General features: G+C 35.7%; 1 protein-coding gene across 4 annotated transcripts in view; it reads left to right on the forward strand.

The window, feature by feature from the left end:
• The window catches only part of SCAF11 (SR-related CTD associated factor 11), a 48,691-nt gene that overhangs the window by 11,111 nt on the left and 15,118 nt on the right, over positions 1–22,462 (forward strand). For 2 of the 4 annotated variants that reach the window (XM_075059172.1, XM_075059171.1), the window contains exons 2-8: positions 5,474–5,552; positions 6,394–6,548; positions 15,785–15,862; positions 17,584–17,729; positions 18,746–18,813; positions 19,457–19,512; positions 21,941–22,047. In XM_075059172.1, coding sequence (XP_074915273.1) covers positions 5,492–5,552; positions 6,394–6,548; positions 15,785–15,862; positions 17,584–17,729; positions 18,746–18,813; positions 19,457–19,512; positions 21,941–22,047 — 671 coding nt within the window. In that variant the 5' untranslated portion in view covers positions 5,474–5,491. The remainder of the gene's footprint in view (positions 1–5,473; positions 5,553–6,393; positions 6,549–15,784; positions 15,863–17,583; positions 17,730–18,745; positions 18,814–19,456; positions 19,513–21,940; positions 22,048–22,462) is intronic. The other 2 variants (XM_075059173.1, XM_075059174.1) reach the window with 1 other exon arrangement.

Here is a 22,462-nt window from a genome sequence, read left to right on the forward strand (position 1 = left end):
TCCTTAGAGCGTCTGGAAAGAGTCTTTAAATCAGCAGTGTCTCCTTGCCTGAATAGCACTGATTCTTTCCAAGACACTGGATCTACATGAATAGGCTTAAACCACCTATAGAAAAAGGTTTCTCTTTCTGTTCCCCAAAGCATAGCACTGGTCTCTTTCTTTCTCTTCATCTTTGTTGGTTCTGTGGCATTCCATTTGAGAATGCAGACAAGGTGCAATTTGAGCATACAAAGAATAAAGATTCACTTTAAAAGCCCTCTTTTGAGTGTGCCTGTTGGTTCTCTTCTCACTAATGTTCTGGGCCATGAGATTTTACTACACAAAGGAGCAAATCCAGGATAAGTGCTTCCAGATCCTCAGTTTAGCCCTCATTTATTGGAGGGCAAACAACACTACTGAATTGTCACTTGAAGCAAGTCTACCTTCCAGGTTTTTCAGACAAATTAAAAGTTTTTCCAGGTAAAAAGAACTGTGAAGGTTCTTGATGTATTTTTGCGACTACCCAATAGTGTCTTTTCTTTTCTTTTCTTTTCTTGGAGTATGTGTTGCATTAGACTTGGCGATAAAAGTAGGTAAAAAGCTTTTCAAATGTTCAGCTGCCATTGGAAATATTAAATGTTACCTCAACCCATCTCCCAAGATAGCACAGGACTTTCGGCAAAAGTTTCCAAAATTTTCATCAGCAGCATTTGCCCCGTAATGGTCCAGAGGTTATGGTAAGCCCATATGGGGAACTCCAGAGGACACTCAGTGTTCCGCCATTAATTACTAAAAAAAATCTGGTTTTGTAAATTCAGCTAATTATCAAGATCTGTTTTCGATAAGAACATTCTTGCTGAGGGAGAGTCTTAAACCTCCTTCCAAGGTTTCTTAAAAACCATGAAAATGCATGGGGCAGAGTCCTACTTATTGCTGCCAAAAAATTTGATGGGAGTAAAGGATGTTACTGTAGTTGTATTAAGGAAATAGTTTCTGTAAACTGAATGCATGGCTGACTTGTTTCAGTTTTGAAGCTGATTGTTTCTTGAGTTAGTAAAGAAATCAAAACACAACTAATAGAGTGCCACAAATCTTTTTTAAAAGAAGAGAAAATATTTTTAATAGAAACACAATAGTCAAAATAAGGCTCTCCTATAAGTATTGATGCAACATATGTCTAAGAAGTTGAAATGTTAATTACAAATGTTTCCTAAGTTAAGTCTGTTAAGGGAACAAGAATTAGCCAGTCTTGTACATCATTTTGCACTTGCTTACTGGAGATCTTGTTGCATGTGTTCTTGATTTCCACCCCCCTTTCCAATTGAACAAGTGTACTTCTGTGTAGATAGGTCCCTGGACCATTAATGCATTGGAGGAAGAGTGTATTTAGCTGTTGCGTTTTATTTACAGGACATAAAGAAAGCTTGTAAAGACTTTGTCTTGTCATTAGTCAAAAAGGAGATGTGCTTATTTCATGTGTTGCATAATTAGACTGCTACAGATTTTCATCAGATGATTTTCCTCTGTCTATTTAATTTTCAGATTTTAATGTAGATTTTAGTTCAATAGGAAATTCAGTTACGTGACTTTGAACAGACTTAAGTTTTTTCTTTCTGCATGTACAGTGAATTAGCATTGAAGTACATCTGTATTTTTAGGTTGTGAACTGTATGAATAATTTGTGCAAATAAAAAAGGTAAATCATACTTAAATTTTTGCGATACAGAAGATTGTGTAAATGGCACTTTTATCAGTCTGCTGTCTTCTGCTTTGTGGAGTTAAGTACATCATGAAGCTACATTCCTTAGACAGACAGTGATGAATATATTCCCAGGTTCTACAATTAACTTCATTTAAGCACTTTTGTTGGCAAATGTCTTTGGCTTCTGCCTTCCATGAAGACAAGAACAGGAATTTCCTTCAAACAACAACTTAGAAACTTAAATGTTTAACTCCTTTAAATATAACAGAGGGTGTACTTGTGGTAGTGTCCTTGTTCACCGTTTTCACTTTAATTCTTCCCTTTATCCCAGATCTGAAATTAAATAAGGTATTTCTCTTGCAAAGTAATTCCATTGAAAACTTAGAAGCATCAGGAAACGACCATCTTGGCTGAAATGCTTTGCTGCCTTCAGGCATTCTTGGAAAATATTTTATCTATAGAGTGATGGGGGGGTGTCAGCACTAACATAGTATAGTGCTTGTTGCTGTCTTGTCAGATGCCTTGCATGTGTAGGTCTTGAGGTATTTCTAATGTTTCACATCAACAAGTGAATGATCGTAACTAAACGTATGACGTGTTGGTCATGAGTCATTGGAATTTGGTAGAAGTACTCTTCGGATATTAGCATTCTTCAGATACATATTAGTCTGATCGGACATGATTCGCCACGGATATGGACATAATATGATCTTCATGTGAGCTCATACAACTTAGTAACTGGGAGAATGACCAAAAAAAATTGATCTCACTTCTTTCACTGTCTCCTCCCAGCCAAGACTACAGATTTCTTGTATGGCATGCAGCTGGAATGAAAAAGTCTGGGAAATACTTTCAAATCTTCTTAAAGTTTAGAAGAATCTAAAGGACTATGTCATGTTTTGGGACAAATAAGAGTTCTGTTTTCTGTGCTGTCTAGTCCTCCTAAACAACTACATTCTTTCTTCCTAACTCTGTTTTTAATTTTATAAATTTAACATCAATCTTTAGTGTTAAACTGTTCCGCTATTCCAGTGCCTGTGATGGCCCTTTTAAAATAGTGGAGAAAACAGTCTTTCCAAAGTTACTTTGTTAAATAATATGTAAAATTTGATGTCTCTTATTTATAAATATTTCTATTTCAGTAGTATTGAAGTCCTGTGCTGCATTGAGAAACGCACAATGTCAAACTGGCAAAAAGGTGTGCTGTGCAAAGTGATCTGTGAAATGCATTAGTGGCACTCGATACCTGTTTAAATAATAGGCTTGTGAGAAGAACGATGTAACACTGCATAAATGTTTTCAGTTGCTGCACATCTTGGATTTACTGACGTTCTGTCAACATTTTAGGAACTCTGTTTTTCTAATTTTTGTAACTGTGCAAGAATTTCTGGGATGTCTTTGTGTCTAGAGAGAGTACAATGGAGAAAAGGTTACTTTTTGGGGGAGCGGGGGGCGGCAACATTGGAATCTAAAGAGCTTCTATGGGTTCTCTTTCTGCAGTCTGCCTTAGCGAACTCAAGACCTCTTATAATAAACATGAACTCTACAGCTACTGCTTATGTTACAATTTGGTGTCTAGATTATGTCTATTTAAAACCTTTTCTGTGGATGGATGCAGAGTGCAGAATTCTTAATCTTGTCTTTAAGTGGTCTCAGCTGTGATGTGTCCTGGGACTTTTAGGGTTGAGAGAGATTTGAGCACAGTTTGTGGATTTTTCTGCTTCTGTGAAGCATTGCTGAGGTTTTGTTAAGACATAGAGCGGAAGGAATGTTCTTATGTTTTATATATAAAAACATGTATACCACACACCACTGCATGATTTAAGCTTTTGGGGACCAAAGCCACTTAAGTCCTCTTGCAAATCAGAGTGAAAACAACAGACCTTGATCTCATATTTTAAGTTCAAATGTGTCTTTGATGGTCTTGCTTGCCCTAATTTGATGCAGATTTTGCTTTATTTAAGGCATTAAATTTTAAAGTAGCACTTTGGCTTTTATTGGGTTTCATCTTGCGTAGTCTGCAAAAGATAATAGGTGGTGGTCTGGTCAGTGGTGGTTTGAGTAACAGAACTTGTATACAACTTACAGCATTCACTGCAACAGTCTGAATTAAGATTAGTGCTAGTAACTGCTCTACAGTTGATGGCATTTATCCTAATGATATCTTTTTAAGTCTTTTTTTATTTTTTTTAATCAAAATAGGATAGCATTGTAGGGGGAAAATTCCCTTATAGCTAGATTTTTTGTTTCCTTTTCCCTTCCCTTTCCCCCACCCTCAGTTGACTTGATTCACATGTTCCTTTGGGGGGATTAAAAAGTAGTTTCTAATGAGAACATTGAAGCCATTTAGAATTCTAATTACAGATTTCTAATTAGTTTCACAGTTTTGACCATTTCTTTAATGAACTGTGTTCAAGACTCACAGATCAGAGTCCTGCTTTCTTGGATTACCTAAAAAAGCGAGAAGTGTGTTATGTGATGGGTATCTGCGGCAGCGTTTCTTTTCTCAGTAAAAAGACATGATCGTTAAAACACTCCCTGCTGCCAAGATCAAGCAATAAAGACTTGATCAGAAGAGAAGTTTGGGGAGGCAAATTCTATCTCTCCACCTCCTGGATATCCAGGTGGTAAAGGGAAACCAGTGTAGTTTGTAAGTAAAATAGAAGAAAGTTCAGTCAAGGAGTGTGGTTGTGGCATTGTTGGCTCTGTCCTGCTGCTTTTTTCTAGCAAAGGCATTAAAGAGTAAGGGGTTCGAAACAGTTGGTTTGCTTCAGATTTAAATGCTTAAGTAGCAGATCTTGGTAATTTCTGAATTCTTTAATATCTTCTTGTGAAGTTTTAATTTTTCCTTTTAAATAATAATAATTTTTAAAGCTTTATATAGTTCTGAAGAAAACTGCTGGTCCCTCTAGGGCTGTTGGGTTGGAGCTTTAAGTGCTTATACCATCTCTGCTGTGACTACAGGAGTTTGAAATGCAGGAGGTTCAGTCCTTGGTGTAGATACTTTTTTGTTGTTGTTTTCAAGTGTGTTTCGTTCTGTGTGTAGTAGGTAGGCCTCCAAAGAACATATGCTTACTGTTTCTTATGCGAGATCAAATTCTTTTCAACCTATGTGATGCGGATCACAAAGATATTCTCTGTTACTCTTATTTCGTACTGCTCCTTTGCAGAACAGTGAAAAGGTACATCCTCCCCATTCGTGATACCCCACTGCACCTGTGCTTGTGACCTGTCCCCTTGTTTGATGATACAACTTTCTGTGCATTTTTTTTCCGAGTGCTGGTAGTTCTAATTGTGTGACAAAAGCAAGAAGCAAGCAAATGTATGCCACTTTCATTCTTCTCACTTGCCGCTACTACAGTGATGCTGGATTTGGAAAGCAGCTAAATCTTCTGGTGTTTGTGTGTTTAATTTTGTTGCTTCAACCATTTGTGAAGGGCAATTTGCAGATGTTAGTTACTGCAGTGTTATGTGGGGTGGTTTGCATAGAAACTTAGCAATGCATTTAACTTTTAAAAATAAAAGCACCATTGGTGGTCTTAAAACACTGCAAAAACTTTGCATTTGTTGGACAAAAACGATTTTCAAGTTGGAAGTATCAGTTGCTAGACAGCGTTAATGATGCTCATAAATTGCAAACAGACTGTAAATGATCTATAACTCTTAATGTCATGTGTTTCTACTCTACAGCAGTATAATGAAATGGAGAGCGCTCATTAAATCCATAGTGGTCATTTTTATTTTCAAGTTGCAATCTAAAAGAACTGTGCAAACTGTGTCTGTGTTTTCCAGACTACATTTTGTAAGAAGATGAAGAACAGAAAGCAATGTATTCAAGATACTGAGGGTCAGAAGCATGAAGGCATGGAAGGTAAAGTCTGTGTGTGTGAAAATACTCAAGTATATTACTCGGGTTCAAGCTGTGAAGGTCAGATTTAACATTTGCTCTCTCAATAATATGCTGCTAGTTTTGAAAGAAGTTGTGTAAACATATCCACTGTCTCAGCATAATATTTTTCTTCAGGGTCCCCAAATCCTTTCCTGTCTCTTCTGGTTTTCACTTGTTGACTTCTAGTAGCAGAACAAAAATTGAGATAGCAATTGTTATTCAGAACAAATAATTAATTTAGAGTAAAATTCCTTGAAGATAAGTTCTTGCCTTTTATATTCTGAAAACAATTTCTAACTTTAACAAAATCGGGAGCATTTTTTATTTAATGTACATGATTAGGTAAATATTTGAGGATGTTCAGATTAAAATAATTCTAAGTGTGGAAAACTAAAATAAAGGTAGACCATGTGTATGTAGGATAATGAATATAGAATATGCTGGTGTAATTTATTTCATGGAGAGGGTGTGCAAACATCCGAGGAGAAAGAACTCGGGAGAACAATGTCTAAATGACTACATGACCAATAGGAAACACTGTGTGATGCTTTCTTTATTTAAGTAGCACTAGAGCTAACTTTCCTTTGTTTTAATGGCAAATATTGGTACAGTAGTCTATGAAATACGTTGCGTAGTATTTTTTACCTGAAATACATCTTTTAACTACTGCTCTGGCCAGTGTCTTGACTGCATTAGACCTGAAAATTATTAACTTGCTTTTAACTACAGAAAATGGTATCTTATTGCCACTTTATTCAAATCTGGAAGGACTTTGTTTCAAAAACTGTCAAAAAATTCTAAGTGTCAATGTTAATAATACCAGGTGAAGAAAATGAAGAAAGCTGTTCCTGTTCTACTTTATTATACGACGGTGACACATGCCCCATCTGTCTGAACTGCCTTCTAGAACAAGAGATTGGTTTTCCTGAGAACTGCAGTCATACCTTCTGCCTGACTTGCATTCTTAAATGGGCTGAGGTAAGACTGAGAACCAAAGTGTTTGTTTATTTTTTGGTGGAATCTGCTGTATCTAATACCTACAGATTATTTTTTTTTAAGAAAATAAGTTATGCATTCTGACTTTGCACAGACATGTTTCAATGACCAGTTTATAAATAGATCATAGGAAACTTTCTCCTTAGTGCAATAAAGTACTTTGTGTTTTCTTTCACTAGACAACCTGACTTTACTAATGGTTACTAGAGATTAAGGATCAGTAAAAAAATGGTGTTGGCTGTTTGGAAGATCAGACAGTATTATGTACATGTTGTAATACTGCAGTGTCATTAGCTTAATCTTACTTTGTTATCCCTTATGCTGTTAGTCATACTGTCAGCTCTCAGGGATGAGAACAATATGCTTTCATGTTAGTCTACAAAATGAGTCTGATAAAACCTTTCTTTTCTAACTCTAAAGAGAATTCAGCTAAAAGGCTTAGTGCTATTCTGAATTTAAAATTTTCATTTTAATTACGGATGTTATTTGATCTATGTCAATACCTTTGTAAATAGTTCTGGAACCTTAAAGAAAAATGACTTGTTGAACAAATTCTTGATGATCTTGTTCTGTTTAGTCCCTTTTTCCTCACATATGTCCTGTAATCATTGCATTAAGTCTTTGGTATCTTTACCTTTCCTGTAACTTTTTTCAATTGTCCATATAAAACACCAAATTAGAATTGCTTTATACTGTATTGGGAGGGTATTCAAATGAGATGCTGCTTTTTGTCCTGATTCTGTGCACTTGAATTGGTTGCTCATTGTAGTAGAGACCACTACCTGGTTTCCTTGCAATAACTTTCTTTTCAAGTAAATGATAATTTTGATTTCTGTATATCCTTTAGAAGGTTGGTATCATATGTATGTGTATCTACAATATACTTATTTATGTTTTTTTACTTACTATATTTTTAACTCAATTTTTATGTTATTTATTACTAAAGACAGACAGTAACATAAAAAAATATTAAAAAAGGTTATTAGATGAAACTTGCTTTAGATTCACAAACCAGATAATAAACTAATTCTCCTGTTGCCAGATTTTCTGTTCTGCAAATGATTAATTGCAGTGCTTTTATTTATAAGGGAACAGGAAATTCTCATCCACAATTTTATCCTGACTTCCTTAGCTGGTTGTTACAATGACAGCTGAAAGGCAATAAATAGTGACATGCACGGGGAGGCAGTACAGTAGATGGAGGGCTTGCTGCTGGATTTGAGTTTGTTCACATTGTTTAACAAAGATGCTTTTAAGCCCAATGAGGAAGGAAAAATTTCTGGTTTTAGAGAGGCAAATGAATGATATGACATTTTTCTTGTCATGTCAATAATTTTTTTGTGTGTGTGTGAAGTACTATCCAAATAGAATAAAAGCAACTTCTGCTTTTAAAAGTTTACAGGTGAAGTAGCTGTGATGGTGGGGGGTTGTTTTTAAAGCTGTGTAAGGCTTCTGCTTCTTTCCATTAGTGACATCTGATGGGTAAAACCAGCCAGTCTTCCTTGTCTGAGGTTACATGACAGTTGGACCTGTTGAGTTCATGAAACTCCATTGCCTAATCTAGTAGTTTTAATTAAAAGTTAAAGGGGTGGGGGGAAAGGTGTTGAAAATTGGCTGACAGCTGTTCAGAGGCTTCAGCTGTGAGAAGCAGATGAGGTTTTATAGTTTGGAATGATAGAAACATATTATAAGCACGTGGCCATTTGAAGCATGCTGATGCCATGTGGTTTTTGTGTCCACTATTAATATTTAGTAAGTAAATGTTTTTGTTCTTTGAGAAGTGTTGCATAAGGTTTAGCTTTCTCTGCTAGTTCTTGGTTGATCATAACTAATGAAAACTAAATAATTGACAAGTAGTCAAATTTAAGTCACTCTAAATAATGAAGGTATAGAAGTTGTCTGCTCTTTAAAAAATATGCTACCAGATTCTGTTTAAAGATGAAGTATTTTTATTTGGTATAAATAAACTGGTTTTAAAACCGCTGTTTTCCTGTTTAAATGCTGAAGAATAACAAAATTGAGAATAAGATCATTGTGCTAAATCTTAAAAAAAAAAAAAAAAAGCCTAATGTTCACATTACTTGAAGTGCTCTTTTGTGTATCTACAGTTATGCTCCATACACTTAAAGGCTTTGCCAGCAGTCTGTGTTCAAGCTGGATATTTCCTCTATCTTTCTGTGTTGCATCTGGACTTTAAAATGTAACAGGAGCAACTACTACTTTAAACTCTTGTTTTCAAATTGTACGTATTCATTGTTCTTCTGAGAGTTTATGGCTTTTATATATAACTGTGTAGATTCTAATTAAAACCAGGGTAGTTTAGGCAGATGGTAAGAGTTTGTTTACCATTCTGCTCCCTCTTCTATCTATGGGAGATTTTCAACATTGCAGCTGCAGTTAAGTGTCCTGTACCAGCAGGTTTTCTGTCTGCAAGCAGCAGCCATAACACTTTGAAGATCTCACTTTTTAAGGAGAGAGGCAATATAGGTAGACAGAGATGCACTTAAAAGCAATATATAAAAATTGCTTTTAAGTGAGTATCTTCTGGTTCATTCCATGAAGGACTAAAACGGAATAGGAAATTTGCCACAGAACATCTAATATATTAGATCCTAATGGCTAAATCTGAGCATTTAGTTTCAGAATTAAGTAACGTTACAGTTCAGTCAGTGCTGTATTTTCTTTCCCTTTGAGGAAAGGTGTCCAACTCCTAAAAGAAAAATGAGGGGGAGACCAGAATCACTAACAGACTAGTCTTTCAATTAACTTTTTTTTAAATAGCCAAAGAGAGAAGAACATTTTAAGGGATGTGTTTACTGTAGTTAATTGCGGCACCTGAGAGCATCACTGTGCACTAAATTCAGTGGCCTACACTATTAAACTTTCCTATACTATTAGACTGTCATCTTGTGTGCCTGTGGCCGTGCTAACCAGTGCTCTCCCAAGAATTGCTGGGCAGTACTGGGCAGGCAGACTGTTGGGGACTGTTTTCAGTAGGCATGCGAAGATTAACGTAAATGTCACTCAGCCTGTGCTAGCTATCAACTGCTTCTGTAAACTGACACTGTGTAATTTAGGAATGGAGACTTTCAAGCTTGAGACTTTGTATTTCAGTGAGGCTGTGTTGGAAGATCATAAAAACTAAAAGGCACTAAATCTGGAGCTGGGGTTATTGGATACACCCTTCCTTCCATGGGAGTGCTGAAGGACAGTGTAAGTGAAGGGTTGCTTTCAGTATAAAGAACATGTACATGATAACATTATTCTGCCCAAAATAACAAAGAGGGAGCTTTGGCTATTGCCCTGTGTCTAGGGGAAAAAAAAAAAGGCACAGGGGACCGACCAACAACAAAAAAATCCTTATCTAGAGTCTTCAAACACCATCGGTACTGTTGTGTTATACCAAAGGTAGTAATTACATTAGGTGTTTCTCTTGTCTGTAATACCACTAGTAGATTAAAACTAGTTGGGTCAAAACTATAATTTTTTTAACATTGTTTTTCTGGTATGCTTATATTTTTTTATTTCAGTTGGCAAGCACATGTGTTCTAGTTTATAATAATAAGTTGTGAAAACATTTAAGTATAGCTGATGTGAAGGGAGGTTAACTAGGTATCTATCACAAGCAGATATGCGAAGTAGCCAAAACCACCTCAGCTAAGAAACTGCTTTAGCAGCAATAGTATCTTGCTTGCATGCATTAGAGGAAAACTCTCTACTTTTTTGTATTCTGTTCAAAGAAAACAATCTTAACTTAGAGGAGGTAAGTATTTACTCTTGATTAATGTAGGGTTTTTAACTTCCCTTGTGTTCTTCAGAGTGCTAATAAATATACTGGAGGTTTCTATCCTTGCTCTTCTATTAATTCCTCTTATGAACCATCATGAGAGAAGAGTGCTAAAGAAAAGAGGCAGTGTATTGTCTGCATTATCACAAGGACTGTGTAAGAGATTGATTTCAGTGACCCTCCCCTACTAAGCTTTTATCTCTCAGTCCCTGCACCTTGGTTGATCTCATTTTTTGGTTTCCCCTGTTCACTTTTCCTCATCTGGAGGATGTGAAAGTAGAGTATGTTCAGCTGTAAATTCCCCAAAGTATTGGGGCATATGCGTGCAGGCCCTGTGCAGTATCAGTGGTTGACTTAATAAAACCAAGCAGTTGGCACAAAGAGCTGTCTTGCATTATGTTTCTAGCAGATATTCTGTTCTTAGAATAGTCATTTCCTTTGTGCTGGTATAAGGTTTGGATCATTGATTATGCAGAGTATATTGCACACGTATATTCTTCTGAGGGTAAAGAGAGTTACCTGTGTGGTAACTGGAATTCTTGATGTGTATTCTTTCTGATCTGGATTTCTTTTGTCCTAAAGGATATAGGAAGGAATCAGCTCATGGGGCAACAAGATCCACAGTGATCTGCAGTACAGAGCACTGTGGCAGGATTGAGATTACATTCATGAACCATATATGCAGTGTGTTCAAAGAAGCACTAAACCTAAAAACCATAACAACAATAAAAACCCTTCTTGTTCAAGTGTGTGCAAGGTAATGCATACATAGATAATGCATCTGAGAACTGTTGCATGGAAAAGCTGTATTAATCAAATTCTTTTAGAAAAATCTAGACATTAGATACCTTTTTTCAAATTACATGTTTGTCTTCGTGGTATACAGTTGTTCTTGGCATATTTCCCTGCTGAAGCAGGGCGGTTGGACAAGATGACCTCCAGAGGTCCCTTCCAACCTTAACCATTTTGTGATTCTGTGATTTATCAAGTACCTTCATGCAGCAACTTATGAAAGTTAATGTTGTTAAAGTGCAGTGCAAAAGTCTGTGTGTTTTTGACTTCAATCCTTCCAATAATATATTGTCAAAGGAAGTACAATGACACAGTATCTTTCTCATCACAGAATTCACAGATCCTTACAAATAGTGAATCATTTTGTCCTTTCCTAAAGACTACCACCATTCCAATAGAACTTGTCAACACTTTATGGCAATTTGGGGTTGGAAGTTAAGGACTAGCCAGCTGCATGATGTAGATAGAGAGAAGACAGCTGTTTAGAATTATAACTAGGTAGCCGGTTGATCTGCTGTAGAAACTAGAATCTCTGTTCTTTTGCTCTCTGTATCTTTACTATCCATGAATGAGATTTCAAAAAACACCCAGAACCTAACATCCCTTGTCAGAAATAGTGCTTTCCTAAAGTATAACTGTAAAAACTTTAAATGTACTTACTTTTTTTAAGTAGATGAAAAAGAAAAAAGTCATCCTGAGCTTTTACATGCTTCTAGAAAATAGTGCATTTCCTGACGTCGTCGTCATCATCTTTCATCAACATTTGGAGAGGTGTTTCTTACTACATGTGTGGTTATAGCCTCCCTTTTCACTGAAGTTGGAGGTGGAATTGTTGTGGGCCTTTCAGTGTACTATTGAAATATACAGATGTTATTCTTAAAATCTAACCTCACCTTTAAGCCTGAATTTTGTTATAAGAATCTGGTATTATTTGTGTTGCTTAACAGGTTCTCTAATAAAGAAGCAGTAAAGAGTGCAGGATTGTGTTTCTTTCGGGATCAGCTTTTCAATACAGTAGTTGAAGAACAGACTTTATTATGGGCCACTTGGAAAAAAAAATATATATATTAAGGGGAAGAGATTTACTGCACCAACTTTAATTTCATACTCACATCTTGGTATTACTTACTATGAAATCTCATAACATGGAACTTGATGAGGTGGGGATATCTGCCAAAGTTATTTTATCAGCTGAGTACGTTTTAGCTTGCACCTAGTTGTGTAGCTTCCTGAAAATTCCCAGCTGGAATATAATAACTGCTTCAGCCTTTTGTCTACTTCACTTTGTTCAAATGCTGTTTGGAGTGATGCAGTTAAAATAAGGGACTCTTACTCCTTGAGTTTAGAGATCACAGTTTTGTGGTGCTGTAGCAGTTACAGGAATACTGAGCATTAAGTTATGCCTGTGGAGCTAAAGCAAGATTTTTCTAGAGGGTCATTAAAAAAAAAAAAAAACAAAACACTATGAAGTGAGGTTTTGGAAAACTTAAGAGCAAACACACACATGCATGGATAGCTTTTCAGAGGTTGCAGACTTCCTGAATGCTTACATATTTTATCAAGAGTTCTCCAAATATCACAGGATAAGTGAAAGAATGAATCACTGCAGAGTTACCAGTTTTGACATGAAAACTATGAGTAGTTTCGTGTGGAGAGTAAAACAGTTGAAAACGTATTGAACTGTGCTGAGCTACTATTCCGTGTTTTTCCAAGAAAAGCACTGTTGGGAAGAAAAGCAAAGCAACTCACAAATACCAGCTGTGAGGTTCTAATGATTTTGATGATTACGCTAAATACTACGTGTTCTGATTTTTTAAACAGCTATGTTAAAGGAAAATATGTATGAAGCTGGGTTCTTCTAAGGTTGTGGCACATCCCACACCTCTCCTCCCTTGTGCACAACAAAAGTGATAGCTGCTGCTTGGACTCATTCTATCTCAGTGGCTTTTTTCTTCTTTTTTTTTTAAATACTTTCCCTGCAAAAGGACAGTGTACATTCACTATTACTTATGATACTATCTGAACAGAAGCCTCAGAAGAGAGGAATTGCTAACTTGCCTTGAATGAAAGAAGACTCAACACATGCTTTGGTTACTGAACCATATTCTCAAAAAAGATGAGAGAGATGAGTAAAAGGCCACCATTCCTCATGATTGCTTCTTGTAAAAATGTAGTCAACTTTTTTTACCCTCACTCCTTTGTATAGCAGCCCAAATTCAGTCTTCCTGTTGGGAGAAGGGACAGGGGAATTTTTTTTCTTCCACTTCCACTTAAAAGGCTTGTTCTTATATGTTAGCAGACAGATGAGAGCTGATGCACACTTAGACAAAAGTGTTATATAGATGAAGTAACCTCTAGCTTACCTCAGGGCTACCCAGCAGTTGTACTGTGCTGGGGGACATGGGGCTGCACGTGGGACTGTCCTGTTTTTCCTAGAATTTCTCTTGATATTTGTTGTGAACTATCAAATAATGCTAGGGCTATGAAAAGCAACTGAGTAGGAATGGAAAGAACATCTGCTGTTTCTGAACATATCTGAACCTAACAGTAGCTTTTGATTCTTCCAGAATGTTTTCTTCTTTTTCTACTAGCATGTGTAACTGTATGTAATTGATAAACATTTGTCCAGAAGAACTGAACATATAACTGAATATTTTTCTAGTGGAGCGAAAACACTTGTCATTTGGATTGCTGCTAGTAACACTTAGTATTCTATGATGCTTCATTGCAATGAATAAACATAATGTGCTGTGACTTAAACTTGGGAACATAACTTAATATTCATGTGTAAATTTAATGTAGAAACAGATTGTGTTCTTGGAAAAACTTGCTTTTTAGCTAAGGTAAATCCTGAAATGAGACTGAAAATGACTAAGAAAATTAACTTCCTCCTACCTATCTTTGACAGTCTGGTATATCTAAGAATCCAAGTATTTACCTTGAAGTTTGCAGCTGATTCAACAGTTACAGTGCATCACATGCTATCAAATATCCCAATTGAACAATGCACTGCTATGTTACTGTGGGTTAGCTTTATGTTGACTACAGGACAAAAACTGTCTTCATGATCTGAGTCCTTAGGGAACTGGCTTAATTACCCAATATACTTTTCTCAACCAAGGCCATGACACTGCAGGGAACAATGGTATCCCCCAACAGGGGAAGTTTTTAGTTAGAATAAAATAGCAGAGCATCAAAAGGAGAGGTAATGGCTTTAACTTACATTCTTGTTGAACAACTTGCTCATGAAACTACCCCTGGGGTTTTTTTGGTTTTGTTTGGTGGTTTTTTTTAATCAGTCTAACTTTGTTCTGTCTACTTCAATTGAAATCAGAAGCTGCCTGAATGCTTGAGGTTTGGGGGCTGTGTAGGTAAAAAAGCAGTTGAGCACTCTTTGAAATTGAGAAAAGAACAGAATTAACTGGAAAATGAAAAGTCCCAATGAAAAGACAAGAATGAAGTTCACTGAATTTCAGGGCAGAGTTCATATGCAAGTTTCTCATAGCTGCTTATGCAATTCTAATACTGCGTCTTGCTTGCATAAATAAAAAGTGTAATACCGTGATAGTTTTCTTAAGGGCAGAAATCGCATGCCTCTTAAGGGCATGCTATTCACACACTGATTCTTGTTCAGTGGATGCATTAGGGCTGGAAGCTGGGTGTGAGGTTTGTTGGTTTTTTCTTTGTTCTAGAAGAGTTCTGAACTGAGCATGTGAAGGCCAATGGAATGAAGAGGGGGATGACAAAAAACCAAACCAAACAAAGAAAACCCACCAAACCCCCCACGAACGTATATATGGAATTAAAATGAATAAACAGTTCACTAGCAGCAAAAACTAATATCTAATATGTATTTCTCTGGACGTTGATTCACTACATGATCCAGTTGGGTGGAGCTTCAGTTGAAGCTCCCCTGTTCTGTGGTTAATAATATTTTATTCTCTCTGTGTGTGTGCGCGCACGCGCGTTATCTGATGTACTCTGGCCTCAGTAAGAGGTGATTGGGGAAAACCCAATAAATCTGTGTTTCCATCAAACTGTAGGGTAAAATAACTTTCTTTGGTTCTATTCTCTTGCAAAGTGATTTGTAAAACTTTATCTTAAAAGTGGGAATATGTTCTCTCTGCTGACTGAAAAAAAAAAAAGTGATGTAGTATAGTCAAATTAGATACGTAAGATGAGGGAAAGTGTTACCATCTTTGCTGTTGGTCTTCCAGGTTTTATCTTTGGGGGGGGTGCATGACCCAACACACTTTCTTTTGGAAAGAACATTAAGAAACAAAACATTAGAACAATAAGAAATAAAAAGGGCATTTTTGTATTGTTATAAAATCAGAGTTGCCTAACAGGGATTAAAAAAAATTAAAATGTAGCTAACGATGTAAAATGCTTTTCCTTTTTTTGAACACAACTTCTGAGATACAATCTTGTTTCCTTTAGATTTTCCCCTAAGGAGAGATCTACTTATATGAAACAAAATACTGAGTGTATGGACAATGTGTGCAAATACGTTCTTAATGCGAACAAGTTGTAATTTTGTGTATTTCTGTAAACTATTACAATAGTGACTAAAAGTATAGAAAACTAAGACATCTCCTAATTTATTACAAATTCTGTAATAAGACAACCAATTTTTCAGACACAGGCTTCGTGTCCTATTGATCGCAGACCATTTCAAGCAGTATGCAGGCTTGATGCATTAGAAAAGCAGATAAAGGTAAGTTCCAGACTATTTTCTTAATTAACTTCAGTTGTAGGAACACCCAAGTTATGCTGCAGCCTTTTATTCATACACCTGTGTTAAATAAGCTTTCCTAACAGAATAATTGTTGCTTTAATGTTTCTATTATATATTCAAAGCTAGGAATTTTTCTTAATTATTTTTTCAGTGCGAGTCTTTACAGTAATAATAATCATAAAGCTGCTATTGCTACTTCATAGTATCTTTGAGCGCTCCTGATATATCCAAGAATAGAAGTATAGCAATTGGTCTCAGTGGTTTTTAACCAGGTTTTGTAAACAAGCGCTGTATCAATTAGCGTGCAATTTTGCCTTTTTTTTTTTTTTTTTAGCTGAGGTGAATCTTGTATTTTCAGAGCCTCTAAATCACAGACAAAAATGCAGGAAGGCAAGAGGAATCAGTTAATGCGAAGCCTTATTCAACCTAAATTTCTGAATTTTTTCAGTTTTCAGCTCTTCTGAATAATACTGCTCTGGGGAGTAGTTTATCAATTTGAAAAATAAAACTAGATTCTGATAGATGATCTTCAAAATCTATATAGAAAGCTGCTGATAATTCTGTGTACAGTTTTGAAATTCTGTGGTGATACTATGGTTATAAGAAATTCCTAAGGTGCTGGTTTTGCATTTTGTGATGTTGAGAAAACATGTTCCCACTGCCTGTTTCTTGTGCTTGTAGAAGCTCAGGTAGTCAACTGCAAAGGAACCAGACTGACAGCCGCTGATACTTTCTTTTCATAGAAAACCATGCTAGCATATTTTATCTTCTTTATTTCTAAAGAATCAAGGAAGCAGCTTGAAACAAGATAAACTGAAGTTTTCATTTGGAAGAGTGTGAAGGCTGTATCAAAATACACTTTTTAAAGGTTCTTTGTTTGTAGAACTGCAGTGTAAACAGGTGGGCAGGGAACAAGAGTCCTGCTCTGAAAAAGAGCCACTGGAGCAGTAGGGGTAGATGGAAAGTGTATCGAGAAATGCTGATACTGTGGTCAGCATTAGCAGGGGCACTATCGGGACACTGGCAGCTTTCCCTTTGTGATATTCATAATTAGAATGCCAATAGATTAAGGAGTTGCATATAAAGCCAAGATTCTAGAATGAAGTAGTACAAAATATGTAGTGCAAACAATTGTGATGTAGCTATTGAAGTAACTTCATAGTATGTAATAAAAATTGTATCGCTTGCTTAGAATTTTGAAGATGTGGGGGAAAAAACGGTGTCATATGAAATCCGTAAGTTATTTTACAGGAAAATAGGGTGGTTTTTAATTACAAGGAAGCATTTGAAATTGAGTGGTAGTTCAGCATTTTCCCAAGCTGAACCTTGTGTATTCAGATCAACCAACTTAGTTTAAAAAACTTAGCTTCCAAATTCTCAATGGAAGATAGTGCATAGCTTTGAGATACTTGCCATGGCAGTCTGAATGTTCAGGGGTTTTGGACTTGTGGAATTAGTATGCATCTCTGGCATAGCCAATATACATACCAGGGTGGGTTTTCTTCCACTTCATGGAAAACAAATGAAAAAAAACCAAAACGTATCTGCAAACTGTGAGATTAAAGAAGTAATGATTTAAAATGGTTTCGAGTCCTTCTGTTTGAGCTTATTTTCTCTGTAGACCTTAAGAGGCTTTGAATGTATTTAAAGCCCATGTGTATTGAGATTCTAGATTGGATTGACTTTATTTTTCAATACAGGTTCAGGTTAAAAAACAACTAAGGAGGAAGGAAGAAGAGGAAAACTGTGCCTGCAGTAAGGGAAAATATAGCCATGCAAAGATGAGAAGTTTTGTGAGGTTGGTCGTCCACTTCATTTCAAGCATTCTAATTGGAATATTCAAAATGTAAATTCAACTGTTTTAAAATGTACACCCTGGAATTTTTTTAAAGATTAAGTTTATTTTTAAACAAACTATTTTCCATCAGTGGTAGTTTAGCTTTACTTTTATCACTGATGTAGTTCCTACTTGAATACTTAAAATAGCAAGCAAGAAGTATGGAGCAAGGTATTTCTTGCATTGAGCTCTGTGAAAGTTGCATTTTCCTAGAAATTCTGACAAATTTCTTACTAATTTGAATTAAGATTTTATGGCTAGATCATATTTTAACAATATAAATCTTTTTCTTTGGTTATCTAAACAGACATACCCTTTCTTGCATGTTATCATAAACATTGGTGGTGTTCCTCTTACTAGAAAATGTAGTTGTAGTCAAGAACTGATTTTATGCTAGTGAGTTTGAGAAGGAACTGGAAATACCATTCTTGTTTTGAGAAGCTTTATCTTGTCACAGTTGCTGCATTGTATAAGGGGAAGTTTGGGATTACACAGATGAATTTCACTAAATAATGGTAATCTAGAGTCAGTGTTTAATGGAATATATGATATATACAGAGTTCTTGAGATTGAATTTGAGGCAGACTTCACTACAGAATAGATAGCTGGAAGTAAATTACCTCTTTTGGGTCTTATTAGAAAGATCTTTGCACCTCTCTGTTCTGAATCACCATTGACTTTGATATTCTTCAAAGTATTTATGCAAGCAGGTTATAACATCTTTCACATGTTGACATGAAATCAAGCAAAATTAAGCATTCAGATTTAATACCCGATATTAACTTCTGTTGTGTAAATGGATTTTCTTTTTTTCCATCTGTAAGCTTTTTGAAGCACTGTGGTTTTTAATGTATGGAAGATGATATACCTGATGCAAGTTCAGGTTTTGATAGCAGTCAGAACTTGCTTTACGTGCACAAAATAAAAATTCCTTAAAATAGGAGCTGATTTTGTTTGGGTGTATATACTGTTAGCTTAAATATGCCCAGAAATAACTTTTGTAATATCTTCTGTTAATGTTGCAGAAGAGCTGTATGTCCAGACAGAGGGCCATTAAGAGCAAAATTAAGCAAAGTTGTGAAGAAAAAATACAGTAAGTTGGTATTTGTCCTCCATTTGCTAGAATTGCTGGTTTTTATTAAGGACCTCTAGAATTTCTTTTCTTGATGAGACAATTTAATTTCTTTTTAATTACCTACATTTGCACATGAAAACCAAATACCAAGGAATAAAAGCATGGAACTTAAGAGTACAAAACTGCAGTATGTGAAACTACTGTTCTTATTCTACTGGAAAGACTGCCTCTTCAATTTCAGTCACAAGTGAAATGGATTTGGTTTCAGCCTAAAGTCATTTTCTGCATCAGACAGTTGGGGCAAAGCTAATGACTAGCTTTTATTCGCAGGAAGTTTTTTGGTGAGAGTTCAGACACAAGAAGCACTTAGATGTATTTTGGGGCTGCCATTTTGAGAGGCTTTTTTAATAGATGTTTTTTGGTAAGTGTGTTTGTAACTTATGAAACCAAGCAAATATCTGAAGAGGTGAAAACTTCTTGATATATAAAAAGCTATTGTGAAGGTGCATGCATTTTAATTTTACCCAGTTTGTATGTAAAAACATTGTAAAACTTGAGTAGTTAATGAAAATGTATCTCATTGCATTAGTGATTTTGACAAACAATTAAAAACTAATATGCTAAAGTTTAAGATCAAAGTTTTGTTTCTTATTCCACACAGGTAATATTTTGTATGACAAACAAAACAAGAAAGCTTTGTCTGTGAAGATAAACAAGGTTGGTTCTGATAATGAAACATTTGTAAACATTTTTTTTCATGAAAGCATTTTTAAAACTACCTTTCTGCTTATTTTTAAGGTTAACTTCTATTTTTTTAATTCTAGCATGATCCAAACTTTGTTATTTTGGCTCTTTTTGTCTTGAAGGAAGCAATTAGAATATAGTGCTCGGTTATATAAGCTTCTCTGTCAGATTAAACTTAGTTTTGTGATGGTAAATATTTTCAGTTAGATTAGGGTATTACATTATAAGATACTGTAACTAACCTGTTCTCATCTGTATTTACCAAAAGAAGATGGTATCAGCTACAAGCTGTTAGCCAAGTACCATTATATGACGGTTTTCATGATTTTCATGAAAATACGTAGTTGTAATCAACCAAGTAATTTGTTATATGAATAAGCCACGGACATCATAGTTTGCGTCAAGTTGGGTTTTTTTAATGGGAGATTACTCCCAAGAATGTTTGTGTTTCCAGGTTTCTTGTTCAGTTCTTATTTTAGCCTATAAAACAGGCTTATAATATGCAGAATTTATAAGGAGCTATAAAGGCTCTGTTTGATTTCTGCCTTCCCTCCTTTCAAAAATATTTCGTGTTTCTGGGACACAAGTTGGTGATGAGTGCTTTCTTATTCATAGTTGTACCTCTAAATGTATTTGCATGAAATAGTTTTAGGCCATACATTTGATTCTGAAGTGTAAATGTCATCATTCTCCATCATTCTGTCTTACCTGAAGTTTAAAAATTTGGAGGAAAAACTGTTTTCAAGTCCCTGTTCTGCCTGCTGCCTTACTTCATGTAGTATATGTGCACATACTACATACTACATCATATGTCTTTTCAATAGCTGGTGGCCTGAGTTGTCACTTTTATTTGGTGCTTATACACCATAGTGCTCAGGGATATCTTCAGCTCCAGCCTTCCCCTTCCAAGTCAGGCATTTAGGAATTTTGGTTCTGTTACCACATAAAGTTAAACATACCTTTCATTGAATTGAAGAGGTTTTGAACTGGAAGGACAAGGCTTAATGGTAGATCAACCCCTAACTTGACTTCAAAGTTGGTGAATGCCTTCATATCTAGTTTCACTGATTTATTGTGCACTATTTAATAGCATTAACGTCTTAAATGGTACCTGTTGCAGAAAAGGTGCATAAACAAAAGTAGAGTCATTAAAAACTTTCAGGAGGAGTTACAGGGGTCAATTATCCAATAAATGTTCAAAATGTAAAAGAATTTAAAAGAAAGCACTGATTTATGAACAACCACTTAATAAGAATATTTGTGGAACATCCAGATAGCTTTTTTAGATGGAGGGAGAAATGTTAGTGTTCAAAATGATAGCATTTTTTAAATAAAACTTAAAAACAACAGCTTTTTAGGGGAAACTTAAAATTTGCCCACTGATAAAATAGGGCATGTTCCAATTAAAACCAGCTCTCTGTGCCAAAGTTTGATGGAGCATATGGATAATGGCTGCATGCTTGAGACAAGCATATATATATATATACATCCCATTATGAAGTTTGCTTTTCATCAGAGTAAATATATTCTGAAAGAAAACGATGGGAAGACCCTGTGAGTTCCCATTTTAAAATACCAGTCATGGGGAATGAAAAGGAATGTCATTGTCAGATTTGATGTGGCGTTAACCCTTTAGGTGAAAAGACATAAATGGCAAAATGGGTCAGTGCAGGTCAGTCTGGGAGGAGTGTTTGCAGGATTGTTGTTTGGATTTCTTTGCCCTGCAGCCAGCCCAGTACGCAGCAACGGCAACAGAGTTGAGCTCTTCGCTGCACGCAATGCAAAAGGCAATACACTAGCATAGAGTGGGTGGCTGGGCATTGTTAACAGCTGAAATAGAAGGTGGTATTTGTTGAAATATGAAGTGGATTCTGAGTATTGTGCCTTTGTGTGAGGGCCGAGTAAACAGATGCACGAGTCCATCTTCAATTTTGTAATCCTACCTGAGGGCAAAGGAGAATCCCAGCTACTTCCATTAGGTTTTCCTGTTACTTTGAAACCAGACATGCAGTGAACTGCTGTGAAGGGGTCTGTCTGAAGGTGTGCTAGTGCTGTACTTAACCATGGTTCATTAGGTAGCAGAAATGGGAATTGTGAAATGGTAAAGATCAGGCTCATTTATTCATAATTTCTGTATGGAGCATTAATGCTTTTGCCGTGGAAAGCCTGTATAAAATACAAAGTTTATCTGCAAAGAGCAGGTGTTGAAAATTTAGAGACTGAATAGAGAAAATTTGTTTGCTGTAACTGTAAATCTTGGCATATAACTATGGAGCTACTGTGGTGCCTGCTTTTTGTGACCTAAAGTCTTGCTGACGTGATTTAATTTCAGTACATCTTCATGTATTAAATGCTAATTATTTTATTTTGGATGTCTTTAATTCATCAAATTTTTTTGTAGCCCAGAAGACAGACCTGCTGGAATGAGTGCTTCAGAACTAATTTCTTCAGCACGCTTCCGGCCGGTGGTAGCAATGAAGAATCCTTTTTTAGCTGTAGAAATGACTGGTTAGTATATACTAGTGCTTAATATAAACTGATGGGTTACTGCATTGTAGATGCTATAGTTCCTTCTGCTTCTATCTGTATATACTGCCTTGAAATATTTTGAGGATTGCCTGGGTTTGTCTTGATGAAAAGCTGTTAAAGGATAAACACAAACATTTTAAAATGAGTGTTATTAAGGGCAAACCCCAATTTTGTCATGTGTTCGGTATTAAACTATTTAAGTGTGTGCTTTTAATCTCATTTATTTAATTAAATTAATAAGATTTATTTTTAGCTCTTATTTAAACTTGCTGAATTGAAGCCTTGGATAGGAAAGGGTTAGTCCTGTTATTACAACAGCAGTTAGCAAAACAGTTAACAGTAAATAATATAATAATAATAGAATTAGAAATAATATGAAGCATTTTTTGGATAA

This window comes from Buteo buteo, chromosome 28 (assembly GCF_964188355.1).
Source record: "Buteo buteo chromosome 28, bButBut1.hap1.1, whole genome shotgun sequence".
NCBI classification, from domain to species: Eukaryota; Metazoa; Chordata; class Aves; order Accipitriformes; family Accipitridae; genus Buteo; species Buteo buteo.